This window comes from Nicotiana attenuata, unplaced genomic scaffold, assembly GCF_001879085.1.
Source record: "Nicotiana attenuata strain UT unplaced genomic scaffold, NIATTr2, whole genome shotgun sequence".
In the NCBI taxonomy this organism is placed as follows: Eukaryota; Viridiplantae; Streptophyta; class Magnoliopsida; order Solanales; family Solanaceae; genus Nicotiana; species Nicotiana attenuata.
In genome coordinates, this window is record NW_017675142.1 from 12,389 (window position 1) to 36,586 (window position 24,198).

The 24,198-nt window shown below is 37.7% G+C and overlaps 3 protein-coding genes and 1 long non-coding RNA gene across 4 annotated transcripts; 2 read left to right on the forward strand and 2 right to left on the reverse strand.

The window, feature by feature from the left end:
- The first annotated feature begins 1,869 nt into the window (after positions 1-1,869).
- On the forward strand, positions 1,870-3,299 carry LOC109219725. The gene is made up of 3 exons (XR_002066979.1): positions 1,870-2,068; positions 2,726-2,813; positions 3,083-3,299. It is a non-coding gene; the product is annotated as an uncharacterized LOC109219725 (long non-coding RNA).
- Positions 3,300-8,774: 5,475 nt separating this feature from the next.
- Positions 8,775-11,463, forward strand: LOC109219726 (transcription factor GTE7-like). The gene is made up of 3 exons (XM_019384197.1): positions 8,775-10,558; positions 10,680-10,905; positions 11,009-11,463. The coding sequence occupies exons 1-3, from the start codon at positions 8,999-9,001 to the stop codon at positions 11,065-11,067; spliced, it is 1,845 nt and encodes a 614-aa protein (XP_019239742.1). The 5' UTR covers positions 8,775-8,998; the 3' UTR covers positions 11,068-11,463.
- Positions 11,464-13,493: 2,030 nt separating this feature from the next.
- LOC109219727 lies at positions 13,494-14,685 on the reverse strand. The gene has a single exon (XM_019384198.1). It carries the CDS (start codon positions 14,680-14,682, stop codon positions 14,215-14,217), a length of 468 nt encoding a protein of 155 aa, XP_019239743.1. The 5' UTR covers positions 14,683-14,685; the 3' UTR covers positions 13,494-14,214.
- A 1,342-nt stretch (positions 14,686-16,027) lies between these two features.
- On the reverse strand, positions 16,028-23,310 carry LOC109219724 (DNA polymerase V-like). The gene is made up of 7 exons (XM_019384196.1): positions 22,785-23,310; positions 22,199-22,306; positions 21,936-22,121; positions 21,305-21,532; positions 20,099-21,226; positions 19,509-19,793; positions 16,028-16,465 (listed from the first exon to the last, which is right to left on the reverse strand). The coding sequence occupies exons 1-7, from the start codon at positions 23,298-23,300 to the stop codon at positions 16,028-16,030; spliced, it is 2,889 nt and encodes a 962-aa protein (XP_019239741.1). The 5' UTR covers positions 23,301-23,310.
- Positions 23,311-24,198: the final 888 nt, after the last annotated feature.

A 24,198-nucleotide genomic window follows, 5' to 3' on the forward strand; every position in this document is an offset into this window, starting at 1 on the left:
GGCAGGAATCAGATCGGAGGTCCTTACTCAGACAAACCGGCTCATCCATCGTCTGTCCTTGTCCTCATAGATGCTGGAAAAAAGGGACTTCAAAGATCGGCGCTGAAGCTTTATCAAACCCCCTCGATAAAGGCGAGGGTTGTATAGCCTGATCAGATGGTCGGGGGTAAAAGGCATCTCCTCGACCAAGCCCGAGAAATATCGGATCAAATTAACGATGCGCCAGAAAGAGGGGTAAATCTGGCCAAGCGTCACCTAATATTGTTGACAAAAATCAAGAATTACTGGGTCTATGGAACCTAGAGTCGGATCTGCGGGGCCCAACGTGAATGGGTAGGTATACACGCTTAAGTACCCTGCCTTATAGGTAGTGATGTCCTCTTCAGGGGAAGGGATCACAACATCTTTGTTCTCCTAGTTGCAGTCTTTTTTACCTGCTCAAGTTCGCCTTCAATTATTAAACAGATGTATCGAGACATGGGCTCACATCGACCTGGTGGCGATGCAGGTTTCTCGATTTCGGAGGTTAACTCACATGGCCTGGGAATACACTCCTCGATACAAGGTGGCACCACTGTTCTACCTCTGGCCGGCCGCGACGATGAAGCTTTTTCTTTCTGGGGAACAGTCTTAGATGTCTTAGCCATTGTGGTTAAGAAATTCAAGAGAAGAAAAGAAGTTGATGATGTAGTAAGAACAAATTGGGAAAAGGATGAACTCAGAGAAGTTGAAGAAGCTAATGAGATTCTAAGGATGATTTGAGAAGTAAAGATTGCAAAAATTGTGAAATTGGCCTATTTTTAGAAGTCACTTAAATGGTTTGGGGAAGCCAAATAGCCGACCAGCAGCCGCCTCCAATTAATGACCTTGGGAGCTACGCGGAAGCGACTTTTTCAATCACTTCAGCCGCTGACATCACGAGATTGACATCATGATCGAGGCGACAGAGCATCGAAGATCAAATCGTTTCTTATCATCTTACTCTAAGAAACGCGGGGACTATCTGTATACGGTCAAAATCGGGTATATCCAATTTTCCGGGCTCGAGGGGTCGCCTTAAGTCGGAGTTCAGGATGGATCAAGTTCGAGCTAGTCTCGAGCTCGATGACACAGTACAAGGCTCGAAGAACCAAGTGCTCGAGGAACGTCGAAGCCTAATATGACTGGCCTCGAGATAATGCCGTTATGGATTTGTAACAGAATGAGCAAGATTCCTGCCACGTCCCCAAGATCGTGGTGCAAATCCCGAAATAAATTTGTACGAATCCGTACTAGGCGGTTAGACAGCTGTCCCAATAAGATTCTTTACTGTAAATGGAAATGTACCTTATTTAGGGTTCCTCTGTTATATAAAGGGGGCCCCAATCATTTGTAAACAACATCTAATCACTGGCAAAGAATATACTCTCTTACTTTTTGGCTCATTGTTCATCAGAATTGTCCTTTGGCTTTATTATTCTTGCTTTATTGTTCTTGACCCATCTCGAGTTTACTTTGGCTCGAGGTCGAGACTAGTCTAAATTCTGGTTTGATTTTACTTGTTCCTTTCATCTATACTTCAGATTTCTTGGTTATTAATTAGTATTGAACTAAATCACGTATCTTTAAAATCATAAACCAAATTTAATTGTTACTTGTATATTCGAGGTAAAACCTAGAGGAAAAATTTCTTTAATTTCTTCTCATTTTATTATCACCTAGACCACACTTTTGACATCCTACATGATTTTTTGTAGTGTGTTTTTCTCTCTTTTGGGGCGACGGGGAAAATATCCAAATTCTAAAGTTAGGATCAGCGTGTTGTATGCTTATAACATGCTTCTGCCGCGTACAATCGTTTTTGTTAGCAAAAGAGTGGATAACCGACCCAGGTGTCAATTGGACAGAACTTCTACAAAAATATTGGCCAAGTACAACGTTTTTCTGCTGTTTTTTCTTGTTCAGAATTAAACCGGTTGTCCCCAAAATTCAGTTTAACACAAAGAAGTTGAGGACCATATCTTTGTCTCCAAATATTTGTTAGACATGAGTGAAGTACCAAAGCCAGCTTATCCTTACCCAGCTGCAGGTGAATTCTTCTTACTAATTGACTACTTGCACTTCTCTCGCCAGTATATACTAGGTTGGTAAAAAAGGGTTTTCAAAAATATATACACTCACTATTTAAGTACATAATATATGTATATATTTGACGGTTATTTTTCTTTTATTTGGTAGGACGACTATTTAAGTTAATTTCTCAAAAAGAAATATGTCAAAAAGTAAGTGTTCGTGTATCAACAAGGGCGGGTTTATAATAGAGGATTATGAGGCACGTGAACCCATAGTCTCTTCATAAAATTAGATATTTATGTACATATTTTTTGAAATTAGTATAATATTAACTTTTGGCATTCATCTTCAAGAAGACTGAAGACTGAATGGTTTACTTGGTTGAAGGTTGAGTTATTTACCAAAGAATAATAAAGATCAATTCCCACTTAATATATTTTTTCCTCCTTTTTTTAGTAGTGCAACTAGAAATTTTAGATCCGCCTCTTGTGTATCAACGATCTAAATCTGATCCTTTTTTCTTTTATTTTTTTTTGAATCAAGGTTGATCCAATAATAACCATGATGTAATAGATTTAGCCCCTAACCTATTAAAATGAATTAGAACTTTTAATTTAACCGCAGAGAGCAAAAGTTGGTGCAGTAAATATAGTAATGTGGATTAACGTAACAGGTTATTACAAGGGACCTCCAGTGATGGCTCCTCCAATGTATGTTGCTGCTCCCCCTCCTAGGAGGGAACCTGGTTTTCTCGAGGCTTGGTAATATATTAGTACTAGTTCTTTTTTTTTTTAAAACTATATTCTTCTCCTCTTCTTTGGTCGTGATGACTTAACTTCTTCCTTGTTTTAGGAGTAGTATTTACCCAAACCGGCAGGATTAACTGTTTTCCTTTTCCTAGTCGGCATACATAGGTTATACGCAGTTATACACATATTATATATTCCTTATACATCTTTCTGTTAGTTTTAGTTTAAGCGGTTGGGTGTGAACGGCTATTTATGTTAATTCTTCTTTGTTGATTTTGCAGCCTCGCAACTTTATGTTGTTGTTGCCTCCTAGATGCTTGTTGCTGGGATCCTTTCCTCTTCATTTAATTAGTTTTGTGGAACCCTTATAATGTAGTTCAACTTATGCTCTTTCACCTTTTTAGCTACGACTGGATCTTCTTACTGTTTGTGTATATAAGCCACTCTCAGTGTTCGTTCTTCCAAGTGAATAAAAGAGTTACAGGGTTCTAATTTTGCTATCTCCTTTTTGGTTTTAATTATTCACAACTTTTCGTCCACCAATATTTCAGCGCTTAAAATCCTTTTTCATTAGCTCAACAACAACAATAACAACTTAAAGTTTTGGAATGAGAAATTTTGATGCAAAAAGCTTTATCTTTCATTTCTCACCATCCTTTCTTGGTTCTTGCCATTTTCGATTTATATTCTTGTTTTACCATTAATTTAATTGAAGAAAAGATACAATACAAGCATTTGATATGGAAACAAGCTTAATATGTTTACAGGCATACTTATACTAACACAACATATATATCAGTCTCAGTCTTAGACGTGTTTCTTTCCTTGATAAGGTCTTTTCACAGATAAATGGGAAGATAGGGAAAAGATTAATATGCTCTGCCAAAGATGAAACCCCAAATCAGCTAGCCACTCAAAATTGTCACCTACTTCTAGTGCTATATCTTCATGTTCTTATATTTTTGGTAGGCCCTTTTCTACTCCAAACTGATACTGATATCAACTTGTCACGATCCAAAATTCGACTAGTCGTGATAGCACCTAACCCAACCCGCTAGTTTAACAATAATCTAACTTCAAATGAAATTTACTGAGAAAATAATAATGAAAAAATTGAACTCTTATACAACTTTCCAAGGACTTGTAGTACAAACCATGAGCTTTTAAGACTTAGAGTTTACAAAGCTAGTATAAAATAAATATATTATATGTTCGAATTTAGCATCCACTTAAACCTAACATGACACATTCTAAAGGACTACAAGGAGAAAAGGTTCTTTCAATTCCTTTTTCTCCGCAATTTTGGGTCAAAATTCATGTGGATTATAGAAAATCCCCCTACTTGCAAATAACATGGACAATTATGACATCCTTGATTACTTCCTTCCCTTGCTTGTTGGGAAATTGTCGGGGAGAACTCAACTGCTATAAAATGCTTGTGAAGAGTCCCACTTGGTGGTTTAAGCGATGGGTGGTCTCTTTAATAGTCTCACCTCTTGAGCTTGCCACCTCTTGAGCTACCTTATAGGGTTGAGTTACGTCCAATGTCCATTTCTTGAATAATGTTGCTTGATTACTTCATTTGCCAGTCTTCACCAAAGACATGGTTGGCCTTTTGGTTTTGCATAGGAGGAACCTGCGCCCGTTTGGAAATCCCGCTATAAGAAAATGGTCTTTGACTCCTAGGCTTCTATTTGATACTTGTGTTGGTGAAAGTTACGCCGAGGCGAGAGCAAATTGGAAGGTGGTTGGTAACGAATCCACATTGGGTCAGGGTGGAGGATATAGAGATTCCAACTGCTATAACATCTATGTTTGATCATAGTCATCATACTGGCTGCTTCAGTTATTGACTTTACATCCTAATTACTAATATTCTTGGTTTGGAGAAAGAAGAAGGAGATGAGATGCCAGAAGCAACGGGGATGAGAAATAGAGAGTTGCCTTAGCACATAATTCACAATCGCATACTGATATCGATAACCCATACTATTTAACGACGCCCTCAGCCTGGATCCCAGATTAACCTTTGTGAAGGCCTGGCCCAATTGCTTCTCGTCGGCCCATGTCTATTTGTGTGACATCTTTGTTGGTGTCCATATTAGGTTAGGGCCTATTCATAACACTTTCCAAAGCTCCTTGGTTATTTGCCAGCCTTTACCTTATATACATCTCTAGCTTGCAATCCGCACATTCTATCCACAAGTATTTGTCTGATTCCTGCCTAGTAGGACCAATGTCACAAGCATCTGCAACCTCTGTCTAATTGATACTCCTCTGATTCAATGTTATATTGGACCAAGTTTATCTTTTTGCTAAATTCTTAGCGAGAAAGCTAGAGGAATCCGCACTTAATTTGACTTATTGATGCTTCTATAACTAAGTAATTACTAGTGTTTGATGCTTTTGGATTTGATGGAAGTAAAATATCTGAAAGAAAATTTAGCAATTGTCTGATATTTCCTATGCAAAGGAAGTGTGAAAAATTCAACTTTAGTCTCCATAGGTGTATGAATCAGGTAAAGATTGACCCGATCAAAGGGGTTAAGTCAAAATCAGCTGCTGATTGACTTGCTTAAACTTCTTGGTTTTTATGGATTTGATCAAATATACAATCTTCATTCATAATCTCGTCCTTCCAACTCAAGATCACTTGTCTAACAATCTTGATCATTAATATAGTCATACCAACTAAGATCACTTTTCAATTAATGTTGTTACAATTCGATCGTAACATCTTCTGTTTATTTGTTTCATCATTCTTTATTTTTCTCAAATAAAAGACTAATAAAAACAGAGAAAAACTGACTTTCTTTATCATAGAAAGAAGAAGTTAGTCGACGTTTCTTTAATTGGTTGCAAGAGCAACTATCTAATTTAGTGTTACATGTGTCGAGCAATTTAATCCACAAAGACACGCATAAAATTTTAGCAATATAATAGTCAAAACGTTAAACATAAAGCTAATGTTGCCAAAATAACATTAAAAAATAAATTAAAATGGTGAAAACCGTGTGAAGGGCGTGGGGGAATAATTTCTGTTATATTATATGATGCAACTCCATTAAATTGTGTGTGAAGTCATAGAAGATTCAATATTGACCGCGTGTCTAAGAAAAAAAATCACTAATATTGAAATCTTTCGGCAAAAGACGCAAAGAATTCCAAAAATATAGTAAAATTTTCAGTACAAAACTTATGTGCAATTATAAAATTTACACCTATAATCCCAATTCTTAAATTAAAAAGAGATAAACACTGACAAAAGAACTCCATCAATATGCTTTACGTTATAGCTTAAGCCTTTTTTCCCTTACAAAGCTTAAGCATGTCAATTACTTTTAAGTCTATACAATACTGTTCTTTCTTTTGGATAATAAGATGCCATTTTGTTTGAAATTTTGAAAAAGTATTTTTGCCCAAAAATAATACTAAGTTTTTCCAGAAACAGTTTGCAAACTAAACGTTAAAATAAATTGATTTCTGCAAATTCTAAACTCGCAGGACAACTTCTAAGAAAAAAATGGACAAAAAATTCGTGAAACAATTACTTTTAGAATTTGTGAATGTTTTGTGGTGGAGAAGAATTTTTCAACGAGAAAAACTAACGCTACGATAATTTCCACAAAAATTAAAACGAAATCGTTTTGGTCCAACCGATACCTAAGATGCAGGGCAGCTATTCATTTTCACACATGTTTGGACCTTACAAATCGGACCAGTAACTTCCAGCTGTCAATCACGAGACTGACCAGAGTTTGGGCTGCTCCGCCCAAACAACAGGCCCAGGCCCAGCTAAACCACTTACCCTAATTTTTTTGTATATCAAAACTGGACCCACAAACAACGCCGCCTGCAACCAAATCAACAGAACAAACACCTAACTAATCTACCTCGCCGGCGGACATAAAATCCGACGAGTCCTTTACGTACCCTTGCCGTCGGCTAGCCGGATCTGATCTGATTTCGTGAGAAAACTGCCGGACCACAGATCTAATAAGCTTCGTGCAAAGAGATTCCTCATCGGAAAAAAAACTCAGATATTGGTTTTGAAAATTTGCAGAGAAAGAAAAGTAGCCGGAGATGCAGAAAAAACATTGGATCTGGAAATGTAAATTTGTACTAATTTGTAATGATATTAGAAGGTTCTAGGGAAAAGAGGTAGACGTGGGAGTTGCGAGTAGGGGGGTGGTGGGGGGGTGCTTTATATATAAAGAATGTGACGCCAGCTACACATTAGCTAATATTTACTTGTCTTTACTCTTTGTGGGACCCAGAAAAAGTTTCATAAAAGATTAAATATTGGGTTTTTTCCCTCTTTATCTTTCGCACCCCTCTAGTGTTTGGATTCCCACTTTGCCCTCTTCTTTGTCTACCACTAATTTGGTGCCTACAATTATCTCTTAATTTTATCCTAATTGGACTTATTGCACTATTTATTGTTTGAGATTAGGAAACAAAACAAAGTATGAGGACTAGTTGATAGGATGATAGTTGTTCTTTACCTCTATTGTTTACTCCTACAACCAATTTTTATTTCATAGATAATCACAATCATCGTATAACTTCTTTTAATAATTCTGATATCTAATTTATTTTACTGCAAAATTAAAAAATAATAACCTGCAAATTAAATGTGATCCTTTTAAATTTATTATTGATTATGTATATTTACATATTAGCTGCACGTAATTATAGAATTTTGAGAACTATATGTATACTACAATAACAACAATAACATATCTAGTATTATCTCATACCGTGGGGTCTGGGGAGGGTAGTGTGTACGCTGACCTTATTCTTATCTTGTGAGAATATAGAAGCTGTTTTCAATAGACCCTCGGCTCAGGAAACTATGTGTATGCTAGATTTTGAAAATATTTTTTGTACGGAAGTACTAATTTAAATTTGGTTGCAATAATACACCCTTCATTTCAATTTTAAGGCATTTTTTTTATTTTGAAACATTTTAAAATGTTTGAAGAGCTTCACTATAATAAATATTTTAACAACTTCAATCAACTCAACTTATTAGATACTCATATAATACATGAATTAAGATAAATCATACTCCCTCCGTTTCAAATTAAATGAGGTAGCTTGACTCGGTACAAAGTTTACGAAAAAAAAAGAAAGACTAGCTTAAGGGGTAAAGCTTTGTGGGGCCATGATTTTTGTGTGGTTATAAAAGCTTCTCATAAAGGGTAAAATGGATAAAATGAGGAGTTTAAAGTTGAATTATTTCCAAATTTAGAAACGTGTCATTTATTTTGGAACAGACTAAAAAAGAAAGTACCTCATTTAATATGAAACGGAGGGAGTAAATTTTATGTTCAATTACACATTTCACATAAAAATGAGACTTAGGAGTAAAAAGAAAAAGTTTGTGAAGGGGGTACGAGTGTGAATTTGGGAAAAGAAAAGTCGGCTTTTTAAACGTTCATGAGCACATTATATTACAACATTAAAACAAAGCTTCCATTGTTTTGACAGGATCTTCCTGACACGTCAACACTTTTACACATGCCCTATGCGCGTTTTGCTTCTTTTTCACGACTTCATCCCTTCCACGTCAGTCACCCACCCACCCCCTTCCTATTTTTCCTTTGGTGGTCCCCACCTACTCAAAAACCCTAAATTCAGGACACATGCGACCCAAATTCACTTCAAACTCTAAACAAACCCGAACTACAACGCCACCCTCTCTTTTCCTTTTCCTATCATTCAATTTTAGAATTTCTAAAAATAAAAAACCAGCTCTATTTAAACCCTTCCCAACTGAAACCTGATCTTTCCGCCACGTGTCTAACACCTCGAATCTAAGCCGTTAATGCCAGATTGTCTCGGTCAGTTTTTCAGACAGCAAACAAATTAATTTCCACCGTTTGATCAGAAGTCTGGACATGATCCACGGTTTAAATACTGCCCGAACTCCGAACGGGTAGATCTCATCGCCTTTAAGAAGCGATGCCCTCCCCCTCTCATTCCTCGCTCAATCCCTTCAAACCCTTGCCTTCCAATTGGGTTCCAATATTTTAAAGATTTTTTTTCTCCTTTTTTTGTTAATCGTCGCCGGGAGGTGGTAATCGGAGGTACTTTGTCGGATTCCGGCGGGCGCGTGGGTATCACGTCCCTTTCAATTTCATGATTTCAACACCACCTGATAACGATCAATTCCACCTGTGCCGGTGCAATTCATGGCATCCGCCGTCTTAGCTAGCCGGAATGAATCTAGCTGGGCTCAGTCTGGTGGTGCCGGCGGTGGATTCATGGGGAAAACCCCTTATTCTCATACACATCTGAACCCTAACTCTAACCCTAACCCTAAGAAAAAGCAGAAGCAATTCCATCACGCATCTAACGGTCGTCACAACGATGAATCGCCGGCCGTGACGCAAACCGCGTCAGATGATGCCTATTCATTTAATCAACGGCCGATTGAATCAAGTACCAACGTTGACGGCCTCAATCTTGGAGGATATATGACCTACAACGTTGCCTCGTACAACAAAACCGAGCTCCATGAGCTACGGAGTCGGCTGGTGGCGGAGCTGGAACAGATCCGAAACCTCAAAGATCGAATTGAATCGGGTCAATTGAGCACCAGCAACCCCAGATCTCACGGCAAGTCCAAGAAGTTATCCGGAAATAAACGGCCCACCCCATCCGGATCCAGTAAAGATCCGAAAAAGCTCCCCAATGGAGTTGATAATAGAAGTTTCGGTAATCCGGGCGGTGGTGGTGTTAAGGGCATAATCGGAATGGAAAATATGATGAAGGAATGTAGGCAAGTTTTGGGAAAGCTGATGAAGCATAAAAGTGGGTGGATTTTCAATACCCCTGTAGATGCTGAAGCCTTGGGTCTTCATGATTACCACCAGATTATTAAGCGACCCATGGATTTGGGGACGGTTAAATCCAATTTGTCTAATAATTTTTACCCTACCCCCTTTGAATTCGCAGCTGATGTGAGGCTTACTTTCAATAATGCCCTTTTGTATAACCCTAAAACAGATCAAGTTCATGGGTTTGCCGAGCAACTCCTGGCACGTTTTGAGGACATGTTTAGACCGATTCAGGATAAATTGAATAAGCTTGATGGCGGAACCGGCAGGAGGGATTTTCATGCCATAGATGAGTTGCAGGGGAGTTCTTGGAATCACATTCCTACACCGGAGAGAGTGAAGAAGCCCAAGCCTACTCCGGCCCCTCACATTTCAAAGAAGCAGGAGCGAATGATGCAGAATCATTCGAGTGCTTCAACTCCCTCTTTGCCAGTGCAGCAGCCACCAGACAATCCACCAGTGGTGCGGCAGCAGTCCCCGTTGTCAACTCCTTCCCCAGTGAGGGCACCACCAGCGGCAAAGCCTCAATCATCAGTTGCGGCTAAAGTGCCTCCTATGGGAAAGCAACCAAAGCCGAGAGCGAAGGATCCGAATAAAAGAGAGATGAGTATGGAGGAGAAGCATAAATTAGGAGTTGGGCTGCAAAGTTTACCGCAAGAGAAGATGCCGCAGTTAGTACAGATTATAAGGAAGAGGAATGAGCATTTAGCCCAAGATGGCGATGAGATTGAGCTTGACATTGAGGCCCTTGACACGGAGACTCTATGGGAGCTTGATCGGTTCGTGACCAATTGGAAGAAGATGGTTAGCAAAACTAAAAGGCAGGCGTTGATCAACAATTTGGGACAACCACCATCCGCCAGTGCTGCAGCTTCTGCTGCTACAACAACATCCGTTGCAGAGGCTGATGGGGTAATAATGCAGTATTGCATTTTTGTTAATTCTTTTGATTTGATACATATGCTGTCCCTTGTTGCATTTATCAGATTGGTAATGGAATGGCTAATAAAATTTGTTGCTGTGTTTGTTGCAGCCTAGTACAAGCGAGAAAAATGACTCCTTCAAAAAGCCCAAAAAGGGGGGTGATGCTGGAGATGAGGATGATGTAGAGATAGAGGATGATGAACCAGCTACCCACTTTCCTCCTGTGGAAATTGACAAGGATGAAGGTGGTGGTGGTGGGCAGGATCGTGATAATAATGCTAGTAGTAGCTCCAGTAGTTCCAGCAGCTCGAGCAGCGATTCCTCCTCTTCTAGTGGTATATATATAAAAACTACTCCAACTGCCAAAAATGATCCTTTTTGTTGTTCTGGCTCTCAAATGAAGGCTTTGACTAATTGAACATAACTTATTTTGTGCAGATTCTGATTCAGGAAGTTCTTCAGGGAGTGACTCTGATGCTGATGATGCACACTCTTGAGATTTGTTGGTTCAAGCATTGTCCTTTTTGTTTTTTGTGGTATAGAGTCGGTGCCTCGAATTGTCTCTTGATGTTTTTGCACATTTCGCTGAGCTGAGAAGGTTGAAGAACCTATGTGCAGAGCTGTTACCACATGGGCACTTACAGAGTTTGTCTCCTTGAGAGGAAGGGGAATTTTAGTATTTGGTGACATAAAAGTTAAAGGCGTAGGGATCAGAATTTTAGGGATTTTAGGAATGATGGTCCCTCTGTTAATGAGAGTGAGATATGTAGATAGTTGAGACAACACCTTTTGTACAGCAGTTCGTTACACTAATACATTTGATTGTTTTCTGAAAGAACATGACACATTTCTTCTATTGTTCAGTTCTATCAACTTAACTCCCTTCCCTTTTAGCACAAGCCTCAAAGTTTACAGTTAGTTCTCAAATTTATTGGGTGAACAACGTGTTGGTAGGTGGAGAACTTGTGGAGCCACGATGAGAGTTGAGATATGAATTGAATTAATTGAGCAACAACTTAGAGAAAAAAAGAATGATTCTTCACCATGTGCTATTTTTATTAAATTCTGGCCTGCACTTCGAGATACATGTTGGAATCGACCTTCAAATGGGCTAAACATGTATCAGCTGCCTCTCTCTCTATGGGCGAAAGCACCAAAGTTTGGTTTGGCCTAAGAGCAGAATGAACAAACAAGAGAACATTGATAAATTCGACCCATTCTTTTGATGGTGAAGATGTGAGATCAGTTTTCCGCTGGGACTTTAGGGGATGCTGGAATGGTATGTAAACAATTGGGTGCAGTTATTTTCGTATGTTATTTAATGGTTGAAATAACATATAGGTTGGCTGGCTTTCTTCCTTTTGCTTTTTCTTCCATTTATAGGTTAGGTACCTCTCTCTCAGCTGTGCAGTGACTGTATACTTTAATGAAGTTAGCCAAATGCTGGTAGCAACTTCCTTAGTAAAGACGTAAACAATCTCCTTTCACGTGGAGGATCCCGATATGGCAGCAATGACAGACTCGAGTCTGATTGCCCTGCTCCTTACCCATGTGATGGCTATATATAATTAAATTTTCTGGAAAATAATACACAAACACACAAGCATTAAGTTGTAACAAAAGTATGAGTAGATGTGGTATTTTGCACTAGTGCTTTATTAGGCATAATGGCACATGTGTTTCGAGGCGAAGCCTTAATCCAAAGCCATTGGAGACAAGCTCAAGAAAATATTAATTAGGGTAATACAAAATGGGTTAATTTTACAAATAAAGGAGTACAAACATTGATTCGACTAGCTAACCATAATAATAGTATGTCCGTTATAATGTTGTAAATCATCAAATTCATGGTTATCCGGTCAAAACAATTTGCGTATTCAAGTTATTATCATATACTTAGAAAAAGCGCACACAGATGAAAAGTAAAAGTCTTACTGGTGAAGGTGGCATTCTTGGAGACATAAGAGATGGATATTTCAAGGCACAATGTGTCTATGTGACAAATGCACCATATCCTTCATGGTCCTAGGTGTTAGTTCTACGAGACGTTAATCCCTCATAGTTGCCTTGAACTTGTGTTTAAAGACTTTGCTTTACCTAAGGCAAATTTATCTTTGGTTTCTAAAATATATTATATTATGCTCAATGACTTAAACTTCTAAATTCGCCTCATGCGCTCCCATCCAATAACAACAAGACATGTGGTAGGCTGGTAGCCACTCGTGGACTCAGCTTGACTTGATTTCATACGTTATAGTCGTAGGAGGTCAATGAGGTGACACCACCCAAAACAATGTTCTCAATCCTTGAAAGAAAAGGAAGTGATGATACTAAATGAACAGGGAAAAGTAGCAGAATACCCGTTTGATTCTTTATTTCTACTACTTTAGTATGCTGTTGGACGGATAATTAGCCCAATAGTTTGGTCTAACCAGCCTATGGTTGAAATCTCCAGTGGCATTGAAAAAGGCCTACACCACTTTACCAACTGAAGTGAGATTGCAAGTCAGGCAATTCATTTGTTCTTTTCGTGATAGCGACTCAAATGATGGCCACTACTAAATCCTGCCTGACCTGTTAAAGACATGGGAAACTTCCTAGAACAATTCTTAATACAAACTATTACTACGCCTCAATCATAAGTAAGTTGAAGCAGCTATATGAATCATCATTGTCAATATCGTTCCATTTAAGTCTGTCTCAATCCAATAAAAGCAATTCTAAATATAAGAATTAAGAAGAAAAATAAGAGAATAATAGGGCACACATAAATCACATATGTTCCTAGAGTTACTCAGGGTGTTAACAGTAACTTGATAATACAACAGCAAGTTAAAAATTGCAAGTAATTCCAAATATAAACAATGACATGGAATTAAGAGGAGAAGAATGACAAGTGGAATCATTCTCCAGGCAAGCAGGTTAGGTAAGATGTCAATAGGTGCTCCTGTGCCACAAAAATGGATGGTACCATTACTATAACGGACTAATTATTATCAGAACTGCTATTACTATCAGTTTTAGAATAACAGAAGCAAAAAGAAGTGTGCCAAACACAGTAAAAATCCCGATGCAATAAAGTCCAGTGACAATGGTTAGAAAAATCACCAGGAAACAATGCCCAAATGGTCAGTCCATCGGTAGGAATGTCCTAATAATACTCAATCTTCACAAGCCAAACTTTTCTGGTAGTAGAATCACACGTGGCAGGAACTTCCAACATAACGATTTATATCAGATTATAAGGATACCTCGCCCTAAAACTCACCTTTTCGAAGCAGGATACAATGTTACCCTGTTGAGATTCACAATCTGTTGCAGTGTCTTAAGAAACGACGCCTCAGTTTAAGTTTTATCAAAATCTGATTGACTTTGCCGCAGAATTTTCGCACATAAGCTCGTCTTGATGCCTTCTCGGGCATATTTTCGAACAACTTATTAATTAGGTGGCCTAACCTTCGGAGATGTCTTTTCAGCTTTTTCTTTGATGAATCCTGGCTGTTTTCATCAGGGTTTGTGGAGACGATCAATTTTATTATCTCCATAACCAGATCTAGAGCTTCAATTTGCTGAAACTGTCGCTTCGCCTTAGCACATTCCTTCAAAAGGCATCCAAATAGGTGATGTCCAATCCATGGACTCCTTTAAAAAACTTCTTCTAGAAATTCAGACGTCAATTGAGACCTTTTACTAAAGTAATCCTCCAGAACTCCCTCAAATATACCAAAAACCTCCTGAAGTTCAGGCTCTGGAAGCTTTTTAGCATCAATTATCTTCAAAATCCAAAAAGTTGAACTCTGAGAAAGAGAATTGATCATTTTGTATCTATTCAAGGCGACAGACTGCTTTTCCTTTGACAAGTTAGAGGCAGATTTCTTATACTTGAAACGCGTTGCTGCCAGCTTCAAGTTACTTTTCAAGAGTGACTCGAGCACTGAGAATTGGATGTCTTCACCTCTTGGATAGTCCTTTGCCTTGATAATTTTCTGTAGAATTCCCCAAATTCGCTGACCAAGCTGTTCCCTACCTTCCATAGATTGTGAGTTTATAAATGCTTCAGCTAGGTGTGAGAATATTGTTAATACTTGTGGCTTTCCTGTAAAATGGTACATTTAAAAAAAACTATTCCTCGATCAATCAATAGATCAAATGAACAAGTGTTTTGAGTTTATGAACAGTGATAACAATGGAAAGATGAAAGGTAGCTGCAACACTTGATGAAAGAAAAACCACAACCTCAGAACCACAAGATCAAAATGCTTGTGCTACTGTCTCTTTTACTTCAGGATAGTCTTTTAATATAGGTGAAATCTTTCGCTTCTAGGAGAATGGCATAACAAGTGAAGATATATCATGTAAAACTAAAAATAGGATGGCTGAAAAATGAATGCTGTAGGAGTATTGTGCAACAGAAAGATACTCAAAGTGAATGTTATGGAACAGTTGTGAGACCAATAATGTTACACGGAAGTGACATTAGGTCTCTAAAGCTCATAAACATATAGACAAGATATGACGTTGAAATGTAGATTATAGTATGGAAGTTCAGTCAAATAAAACTAAACAAGATGACAAATGATCACACGACAAAAGGATCAAGTAGCATGCATAGAGAATAAAACAAGAAGAAAAGTTGCCGCAGCTGGATTGCACCTAGATGCACCAATCCTTATGTGCAACAATATGATGATTGACTGTAATAGAAAAAGAGGTTGACATAAATCACATGAAGGAAGTTTCAAAAGAACACAATTTTTATATCAAAGTGGACTTGATCAAGAGTCGAACAAAAGAGGAAGAAGTAAAGCAAAAAAACCATATGAGTGCCACTAACTAGTTGGAATTAAGGGTTAGCTGTTTTTTATTGTTACATTTAAATTGGTCTAAGATTCATTAAAAGACCTTTTATTCTAATGAGAGACTTGTGTATGTCTCTATAGGTAAAGTATGAGATTTTGAGAACATTTAACTTTTATGACTCTTAATTTGCCTTGAAATACAGAGTATTTAAAATGTACAAATGATGGGCCTACAGTGAGCTAAATGGATATAAAAGATTAACATAGCCCCTCATAAATTTGGGATTGAGGCCTAGTTTATGTTGAAAGAAACTGCACAATACTGTAATTTGTTCCATAATCCCTTATCCATGTTTCAGATACCAACCGGAGCAATCAAAAGAAATTATGATGCCACTTGGTTCCACCCCCCTTCCTTTTTTTTTTGATCATGGATTCTTTATTCGTTTGGAATTAGATGACAAATGAAATGCCACTGATAACTCAACAGGGAAAAATATACAACCTCCAAGAATTAAAAGATCATACCCCTGTTTCCATCATGATGATCATGCCAAAAAGCTAATCATGAAGTTAGGATATGAACTTACATTATACATTAAGAGATTAGATTTTGAAGTCAATCTTACACATCCTTTAGATAAATGTACTTAGTATATCAAGAAAACTTGCCTGGATTTTCATTTAGGTAAATCTCCAGCAAAGAGAGGACACGATACTTGAAGTGGACAAGCTGTGAATCAGCAGTTTCACCACCAGCCTGGTTCGTCCTTCCCTTTATACATTTAGCAAGATATGTGTCCATGCGGAACATTGCATCATCATCCATTCCCTCATCAAAATCATCATCAGAAGCCTCAAGAAGTTCTGCGCCTTCTGCCTCGATATCAACTAATGTCCCTGAGTCTGCCTGTCCATCATTCCTCGCTGTTTCATCCGAATCCTCTGCTTCTTCAATGCCAAGAACATTGTCATCGTCGTCATCCTTCTCATTGTCTGTTTCTTGGCGTCTGGCTGGTTTGAGATTTTTCTTTATAACACACAACATCCGAAGTAACCCATCATCCGTGACATCATGGAAAAAGCATTTGAAAACCTAATTTTTTATAAACAAAAGAACTTTTGAAAACCTAAAAAGACAAACAACTTTAAGTAGGCAAAGAAGAACTAGAAAATAACCTGAGCAACAGCAGCTGTTGCAGAAATTCACACGAACTCTTAGGTACCAGTATACATTCAACCGAAGAACTCTCTAACTAGAGATTTCCAGCCATTCCATAATACAAAATACAAGCAAAGATATAAATGACACCTACATGTGCACTTTCCAAGAAATAAAACACAACAATCAACTTTCATGTATTCATATTATGCATCTGCTAAGCTCTTTGAATTGTAAGTATCGGTGATGGACAAAGAAAGATAATTGAAGAACTATTAAGTTCTCTTCCACCTTTAAAAAGACAGAGACTGGAGGATCATCAAAAGTACATGAAAAAGAACATTTTCCATAATACACAGACAACTCCACATCGAAGAGATCAACTACAGAATGTTCTAATGAGTTCCTATTTTTGATTGCGTCAAGTCAAGCTGAAAACAATATGAATAGTATTATTATAAGGTGTATCCAGAAAAGGAATATAAAGAAACAATGTATTCACTACTTTTTTCCTCATGAGATAATTAAGGTTCATTTGAAAGAAACCCTATGCACAAGAGTACAGATAACAGGATGAATGGAGTTACACATTCAGTAAGATTTTCTCTTTGGTGTGAACAGCTTGTATTGGTGCTAAAGCGAACTTTGTGCTTTTAGTTTGTGTATTACATGGAGTTGAAGCTTCCAATCACATTTCAATAATTTGTAAGGACAAAAGAAAAGGAAAGATATCTATCTGGCAGCTAAATAGACCCAATCTTCCAACATGAGTAAATATCTAGTATCGATCATCCATTTTGTTTCTCTAGAAGAATATTGTACTAGTCAAGTCCACACCCCCAACCCCATTTGAGAATAAGAAAATAGAAATGCTTACACTAGGGGTGGCAAAATGTTTAAAAGAAAACAGTTATCCACCCATATTATCCATTAAAAATGGGTTGGATAATGAACTGTTTAAAAACGGATCAAATATGGATAAGAACCGTATAATCCATTCAGAAAATGGATAACTAATGGGTTTAACTTTTACATTTGTAAAGTCTCAAATTGGGGTTCCTCAAGTTTGGGAGACTAGGAATTCTTACAAAAGTGATCATATTCAAGAAGCCATGGATAATATGGATATCCATATTATCCGCCGGTTAACCCATTTTTTATCCGTGTTAAATATGGGTCGGGTCGGATAATTCACCCGTTTTCGACCCGAAACATATCCGACCCGACCCGCCCGTTTGCCACCCCTAACTTACACACATAATGCAAGGATCAATATCCTTGAGAACAACCAAGATTGCTATTGGAGCTAATGTCAAATACAATACAAAAACATACATAAGCTGTCACTAATTCATAGTGGTTTGGTCTTTACCAAAATTTGCTAAAAACAGAGCTAGTGATTATATATAACAAGGACCAGTAATTAGCACTCAGCTTTAAAGATTGATATAAACTTATATTTAAGGCTAGTTACACTTTCCTTTTTTCCTTCAAATATTCTGTTGGTTCTTCCTATCCACAGAGTCCACCAACACAGCTTGAACTATAGCTCTATCAGCAAATAACTTTTGAATTGTGTTTGAGTTGAATATGAAAACATAAAAAGAACCCGTTATACTAAGGTCTGACAGTTGCATATACCCCTCCATCCCGAAAACATACACCTACTTTCCTTTCTGGCCCATCAGGAATAACTCAACATATTTCATTAACTAAAAAGTTTTATTTATAACAGTTGTGTCCGGGCTAATTTGCGCGCACATCGACTATTCCATCGAGTATTTGCTCCTCCCACCAGCACATGATCATTAAATAGAAAGTTTTACATTCTCCATGAATCAAACTAATATAGGAGAAATAGTGTTGAAATGCTTTTCTTAAATAATTTAAGGATAAATAGAAATATAACTTAACATATGTACTGCAAGTTTAGCTAGCATAAGAAGAGTGAGGCAGAGGTCAGATTAGACGGGATTAAGGTGCCTAAATGCGATCAACTCAGATTTCAAGGCTCGATGATCCAAGAGAATGGCATAACAGATAAAAGATGCTATATATAAAATTAAAATTTGATGGTTGAACTGGAGAGGTGCTATTGAAGTGTTATGCAATAGGATGATACATACCAAACTGAAGTTCAAAAAAAGTGTTTAAGACCAAATGGGAGAGGATGGTGGACCTCTATGGTCCAATACATCCACAAGATCATAAATGCAAAATGTTAAGATGAATGCCTAGTCATACAAGAGTAGACAAGATTAGAAATGATCACATTCAGAAAAAGGTACAAGTAGTACACAAGATAGATAAAATGAGAGACTGGTCACTTGAGATGGTCTAGTCATGTCTTATGTCGGCCATAAGATGCACCAGTTTGTATGTATGAAACCATGGTTATTAAAGGTATTAAAAAAGGACGAGGTAGAACTAAAATCACATGGAAGGAAGTTGTCCTGAAAGACCAACAATCTCTAGAATCGATACGGACTTAGCAAAAAATAGCTTACAATGATACCTATTAGATGGAATAAAAGTTTGGTCATATTGGAACGCCATTGCTTTAGGTCCAATCTTCACCAAAAAAATTTAGTTTTGTTAGAGATTTGTACGCCAATAGAAAATGTAGAGAACTTTTGGTAACAGAAAAAGATTGAAATGGGTTTAAATGGAGCAACACGAATATTGAAAATTCATATTGCCGACACCTATCAGCTTGAGATTGAGAAATTAGGTGATGTTGTAACTCAGTGTTATATGCTAAAACATCCATATAAGTAAAAATTCCTCTTAACTCCGTTTAAGTTTCTTCTCTTATCAAAGTCGGTAAGGTTTTTCAGGATGGACTTGACATCACAATGCAGTAGGTGTAACAATGCATAAGAAATATTGGAAAGCACTTCCTCAGGCCAGGAATTTGGGGGATAATAGATCAGCAGAGGCACTGATAGGATATTATCCTTGCTTTTCAGTAATTTACCTTCTCAATAGCAGTCCGCATTGCAGCTGATGACTGTGGCAGCAATGAAAGCATGGTGTCCACTAGGACATCCATCAATTCATGTGTGCCATCTCCATCTGCTTCATCTTCTCCAGAGGAAGCAAGATCAGAAGATCGAAAAGCCTTTGAACAGCAAATAACCAATTCCGAGGCGGCTTCAGAAAATTCTTCAGGCCGAAGTAGAACTTGAAGCAACAATTGCATTAGAAGATACCTCATGGAATGAAACTTATTTGCGTCAATACTTGGGCCCAAGTTTCTTTCCTGCGGTCATTTGAAAAAAGAATAAAAAGGGTTAACAATCTAACTTTGTCACAGAAGAAATGAAGAAGTTTTCACTTTCCTGAACACGAGTAATAACTAATATAAGATGAGTAACAACAGGATATGGATCTTTGAATTAACAGCTTACTCAGACTCCTCACACTAAAGCAGGTCTACATTCTTATCAAACAATAAAAAAGATTTAAATGCCTAAAGCAAGGGACATTGGTTTCACAAAGGCACAAAAAGCTTTGATTAATGCTGCCGACCAGGATGCTACAAAAAGAAGCAACACAAAATATCACCTGTCTTGAGAGCTGAGACTCCACAGACTGCAATTTTTTTAATGCTTCTTCGTCATCATCGCTCAAGGACCTGAACAGCGAAACAGAAGGAATATTTTGCAATGTAGCAAGAAATCGCATGAAATAAGCTCCAAGATCATTAGCTTCAGGACCACTTGCCACAACATGAGGTCCTTCGCCTTTTTGAGCATGTGATAGAAGTAACTGAAGCTGCTCAATGCACATCCTACAAAGAGCACTTGAAATGGAAGACTTTGGCCACCTAAACTTCTCCTCCAATTCAAAAGATGTCACCTCACTTCCAAGAGTTGAAGAGAATAAACCCTGAACAGCCAGAAATTTTAGAATTTCTCTATGCACTCTGAACCTTGCATTTGCATCCAGAGGTAGATGCTTCCAGCTATTGGAAAGTGACTTTAAAACCCAGCCTTTAGAAAAATCTGAGGTTCCTGGCGCTCTAAAAGAATCTTTATATTCTGTGGAACCAATTTTTGAGTTGTCATCTGTTGTTTGACTCTGATCTAAAGGCTCCTCTGAAGCATGACCTTTATCCAGGAACGTGTCAACCAAGTTCTGTATGAGAAGCACGCATCCAGACTCAGTTTTAAACTCAGCCAACAACTCTTTTACTGTTTTTGTCCTGGTGATGCAATCAAATTTCCCGTTACTATGTTTCTGTAAAGCCATAATAACTGCTACTCTTCTAACATCGTCATGCTTGACCCACTCACATAATTCTCTCATAAAATATTGACAGGATTTGAATAGATTAGGGTCTTTTCTGGAAAGTACATCCATTAAGCAACGTACAACTTTGTAAGAGAGGATGTTGCAGATGCAGGAAGCGGGCAGTTTTGGAAGGAGACGCAGCAGCACATTGAGTGCCAAGTTCTTACAATCATGAGATGATGAAAGAATTAGTGATCCTTCAATGCCAACTTCACAGAAGTTTTTAAGATTCTTCTGAATATCTTCTTCTGCTGAGCTACCCTTGCGGGGTTTTTTGTGCTTTTTCATGAAACTTAAAGCTACTGAGGGATCAAACCCTTTCACAACATTTTCAGGTAAGAGAATATTTACCAATGAATACCATACACTATGAGTTCGTGGATGGCAGAAATTGGACTCCTGCAGATCCATAAAGTCCACAGATCAAAATATGAATAAAGCTTTTCAAGGAAGGGAAATGAAGAAGTTTAGTAGCACCTTCAAGCATTTGGAAAGCAAGGACAGATGTTCAACAGTGAAAAGCCTGCTGGGGCTATAAGGAAAAGGCAGAAGCTTGCCAAACTCTTTGTCATCGACACCAGCTTTCTCACGTATAGCAAGGGCAAGAAGTAAAGCATCAGGATTTCCAACTTCTGGTGCACCTTCAAACCACTCTTTAAGTCCAGGAGCTTCAAGTATATGATTCAGCAAAGCTTCAACAGGCAACTAACATGACAAAATATGTATGTTGATACAGCTAGATAGAATACAGCTTAAGGAAAGAACCAAAGTAGAGAAAGAAGGATAAGATCGTAAAACACAAATACTCTAAATTCCAAAAGTTAAACCAGCAACATGACAAAGCACATTTTAGAGTAATAGGAAGAGGTGATATTTTTTTTGGACAGGTAAAAGAATCTTTAGTTGCACGACAGCACTAAGAAGGTACTGGAACAGCCGGAACAGGTGAAATTTAGTAGCCAAGTAAAAAAAAATCCTAAAATATCCATCAGGGAGATATAGAAGCTCATACGAGTAAAATCCAATCGGTGAAGCTATTTCAAGTAATAACTAAAGTGTACATGCTTAGCATAAATTTGCAATTCACAGGCTCGTAAACATTATTGACCTTGTCAACCAACTCCAAAATAATTGAGACAGCAGGCTCTTGAAAGTAACGCTTTTCTGCTGCCATCGAGACAAGAGAACCAATAAATTCTTTAATATAAGGAGTGTTTTTATCAGCAATCCACTCTAAAGTTAATCTCCCTGATTTTGCAATAGCTCCATAAGCAAACAAGGGTCCAAAGTCGTCCTACAAAACCACTTAAAACTGTCAAGCCAGCACATAAGAGAACTGATAAGTTCACAAACAAAGGTAATCTTTCCTACCTCCTTCATGGAAGAAGAGATAATTAGTTTCAACAGTGCATCCAGTTTTATGCATGGAACTGCACCAACCAATACTGTCATGCCTAATGCAAATCCTTGCCTTGCACACTGCACATATAAGAAACAGATAAGATTTCTTATTAAGACAATCATGGCACATAGAACTATGAGTAGAGTAGACATCTTTTTACTAAACCTTCAGTGTTTCATTTAACCTTTAAATTCAAAACTGTGGAGCATATAGCTATTAAAAATTTTCAAAGACACGAGCTATGAGTATCTACCTCCCAGGCGCCAGCATGATCATAAAGTAACCTTTCGGGATTTTACTATAAAATAACATTTGTAATGGTAAAAACAGGAGAGCATAGTCTAAGTGTCTTATTGCAAGACACAAGTTTCCAGAATGAATTTGCTTTTGTCACCCTGAAGATATTAGTCTCCAAAAGAATTTCAATTATAAAATGAAGATGGAAAGGCGTATAGATCCTATTTAAGCTGACAAATTAAAGAGTAACAATAATTAGGAACTTATTATTTTCAACAAAACTACGGAACAATTATACTACAAATTAGACAAACACACCTCTCTTGATGAAGAAAGGCCACGAATGAGCCTCCGAACTGCATATCTCAAAGAAGGGGCACAGTTATTCAACCCATCATCCTTCTTTTCAGCTTCCAATTTGAGCTGACCATCAACCACTTCCTTGTTCTCCAGATTATCATAAGCCTTCTGAATTTCAAGCAACTTAACAACTAAAGCCTGAGCAGCTGCTTCTCTAATAGACACCTCAGCAGCTGCAAGGTCTGTAAATAGACGAATGTCGAGCTCAGGCAACCCACTAGTAGTAGTAGGAGAAATCTCCGTCCTCTCATTACTTCTCGAGTCAAGAGAAGCCAACTTTTGTTTATGCCAAGCCTCCGCTCTTTTCTCGGACTTGGCTCTGAGCCTCTCTTTGTCTAAAACTCTTTTTATTTTCTTTCTCTCCATAGGATTGATAGGTTCCTCCCCTGTTTCAGCCTTTCTCTTTTTCTTGTCTTTCTTCAATTTCCTCCCAACATTCTCCATGACCATAATGCCAACGTTTGTCTGACCCATCAAAAAGTTCAAGCTGAAATGTACTACAATAAAAAATAAAACAGAAAAAGAATTTGCAGGTTCCTAAAATTATTTTGGTGGTTCCTGAAATACAGAAAGTTAGAAAAATATTTTCCTAATGAATTAAAACAACGTCAAGCTTGAAGTTTCTCGAAAATCATATACTTCCTAAGAAAGAAAAAGCAGAAATAAAGTTGCAAAGTTGATGAAATTATTTCATTGATTCCTGCACAGCCAACAACTGAAGGATATAAAAGTATAATACGCAACACACTGTTATCCTATCAGCAATTTTAAACTCGTTAAAGCCAAAATATCAGCTAACCATGGCCATGCACTAACAATGTTCAACTTCCACATTCATTTTTACTGTGGAAAACTTCGCAGTATAGAATAAAAATAATACTGTACTACATATTTATATTGCAAATTTACACGAGAATAAACTGATGAAAATATCAACAGTTAAACTGGATAGAGAGAATGACAGAGAATAAAAGAGATACTCACAAGTCACATACAGTTTGATTCCGTGGGCGGAAGAGAATGGCGAAGAGTTTCCTATCGGCCAGGGAATTGAAGGACAAGTAGATTTATATAGGTATTGGTTCTAATCCCTACTATTTGTTTTTAATCCAGCGGGGCCCGCAACATATGTGGGCCAAGGTTTATTTATTCTATGAATTTTTACATTCCTATACCACATAGGAAACCTTTTTATCCTCCATGTTTAAGGTTTGATTTAATTACAAACCTGTATACCAAATTACCAATCCTATATATATCCCACGTTTCTCTCTCCCCTTAATTCCTAAGATCTGACCAGCGCCGTAAAAATCCCTTGCTTTTAAACAGATGGAAGTAATCTCTCACTCCGGCAAATACCAAATACCAGCGG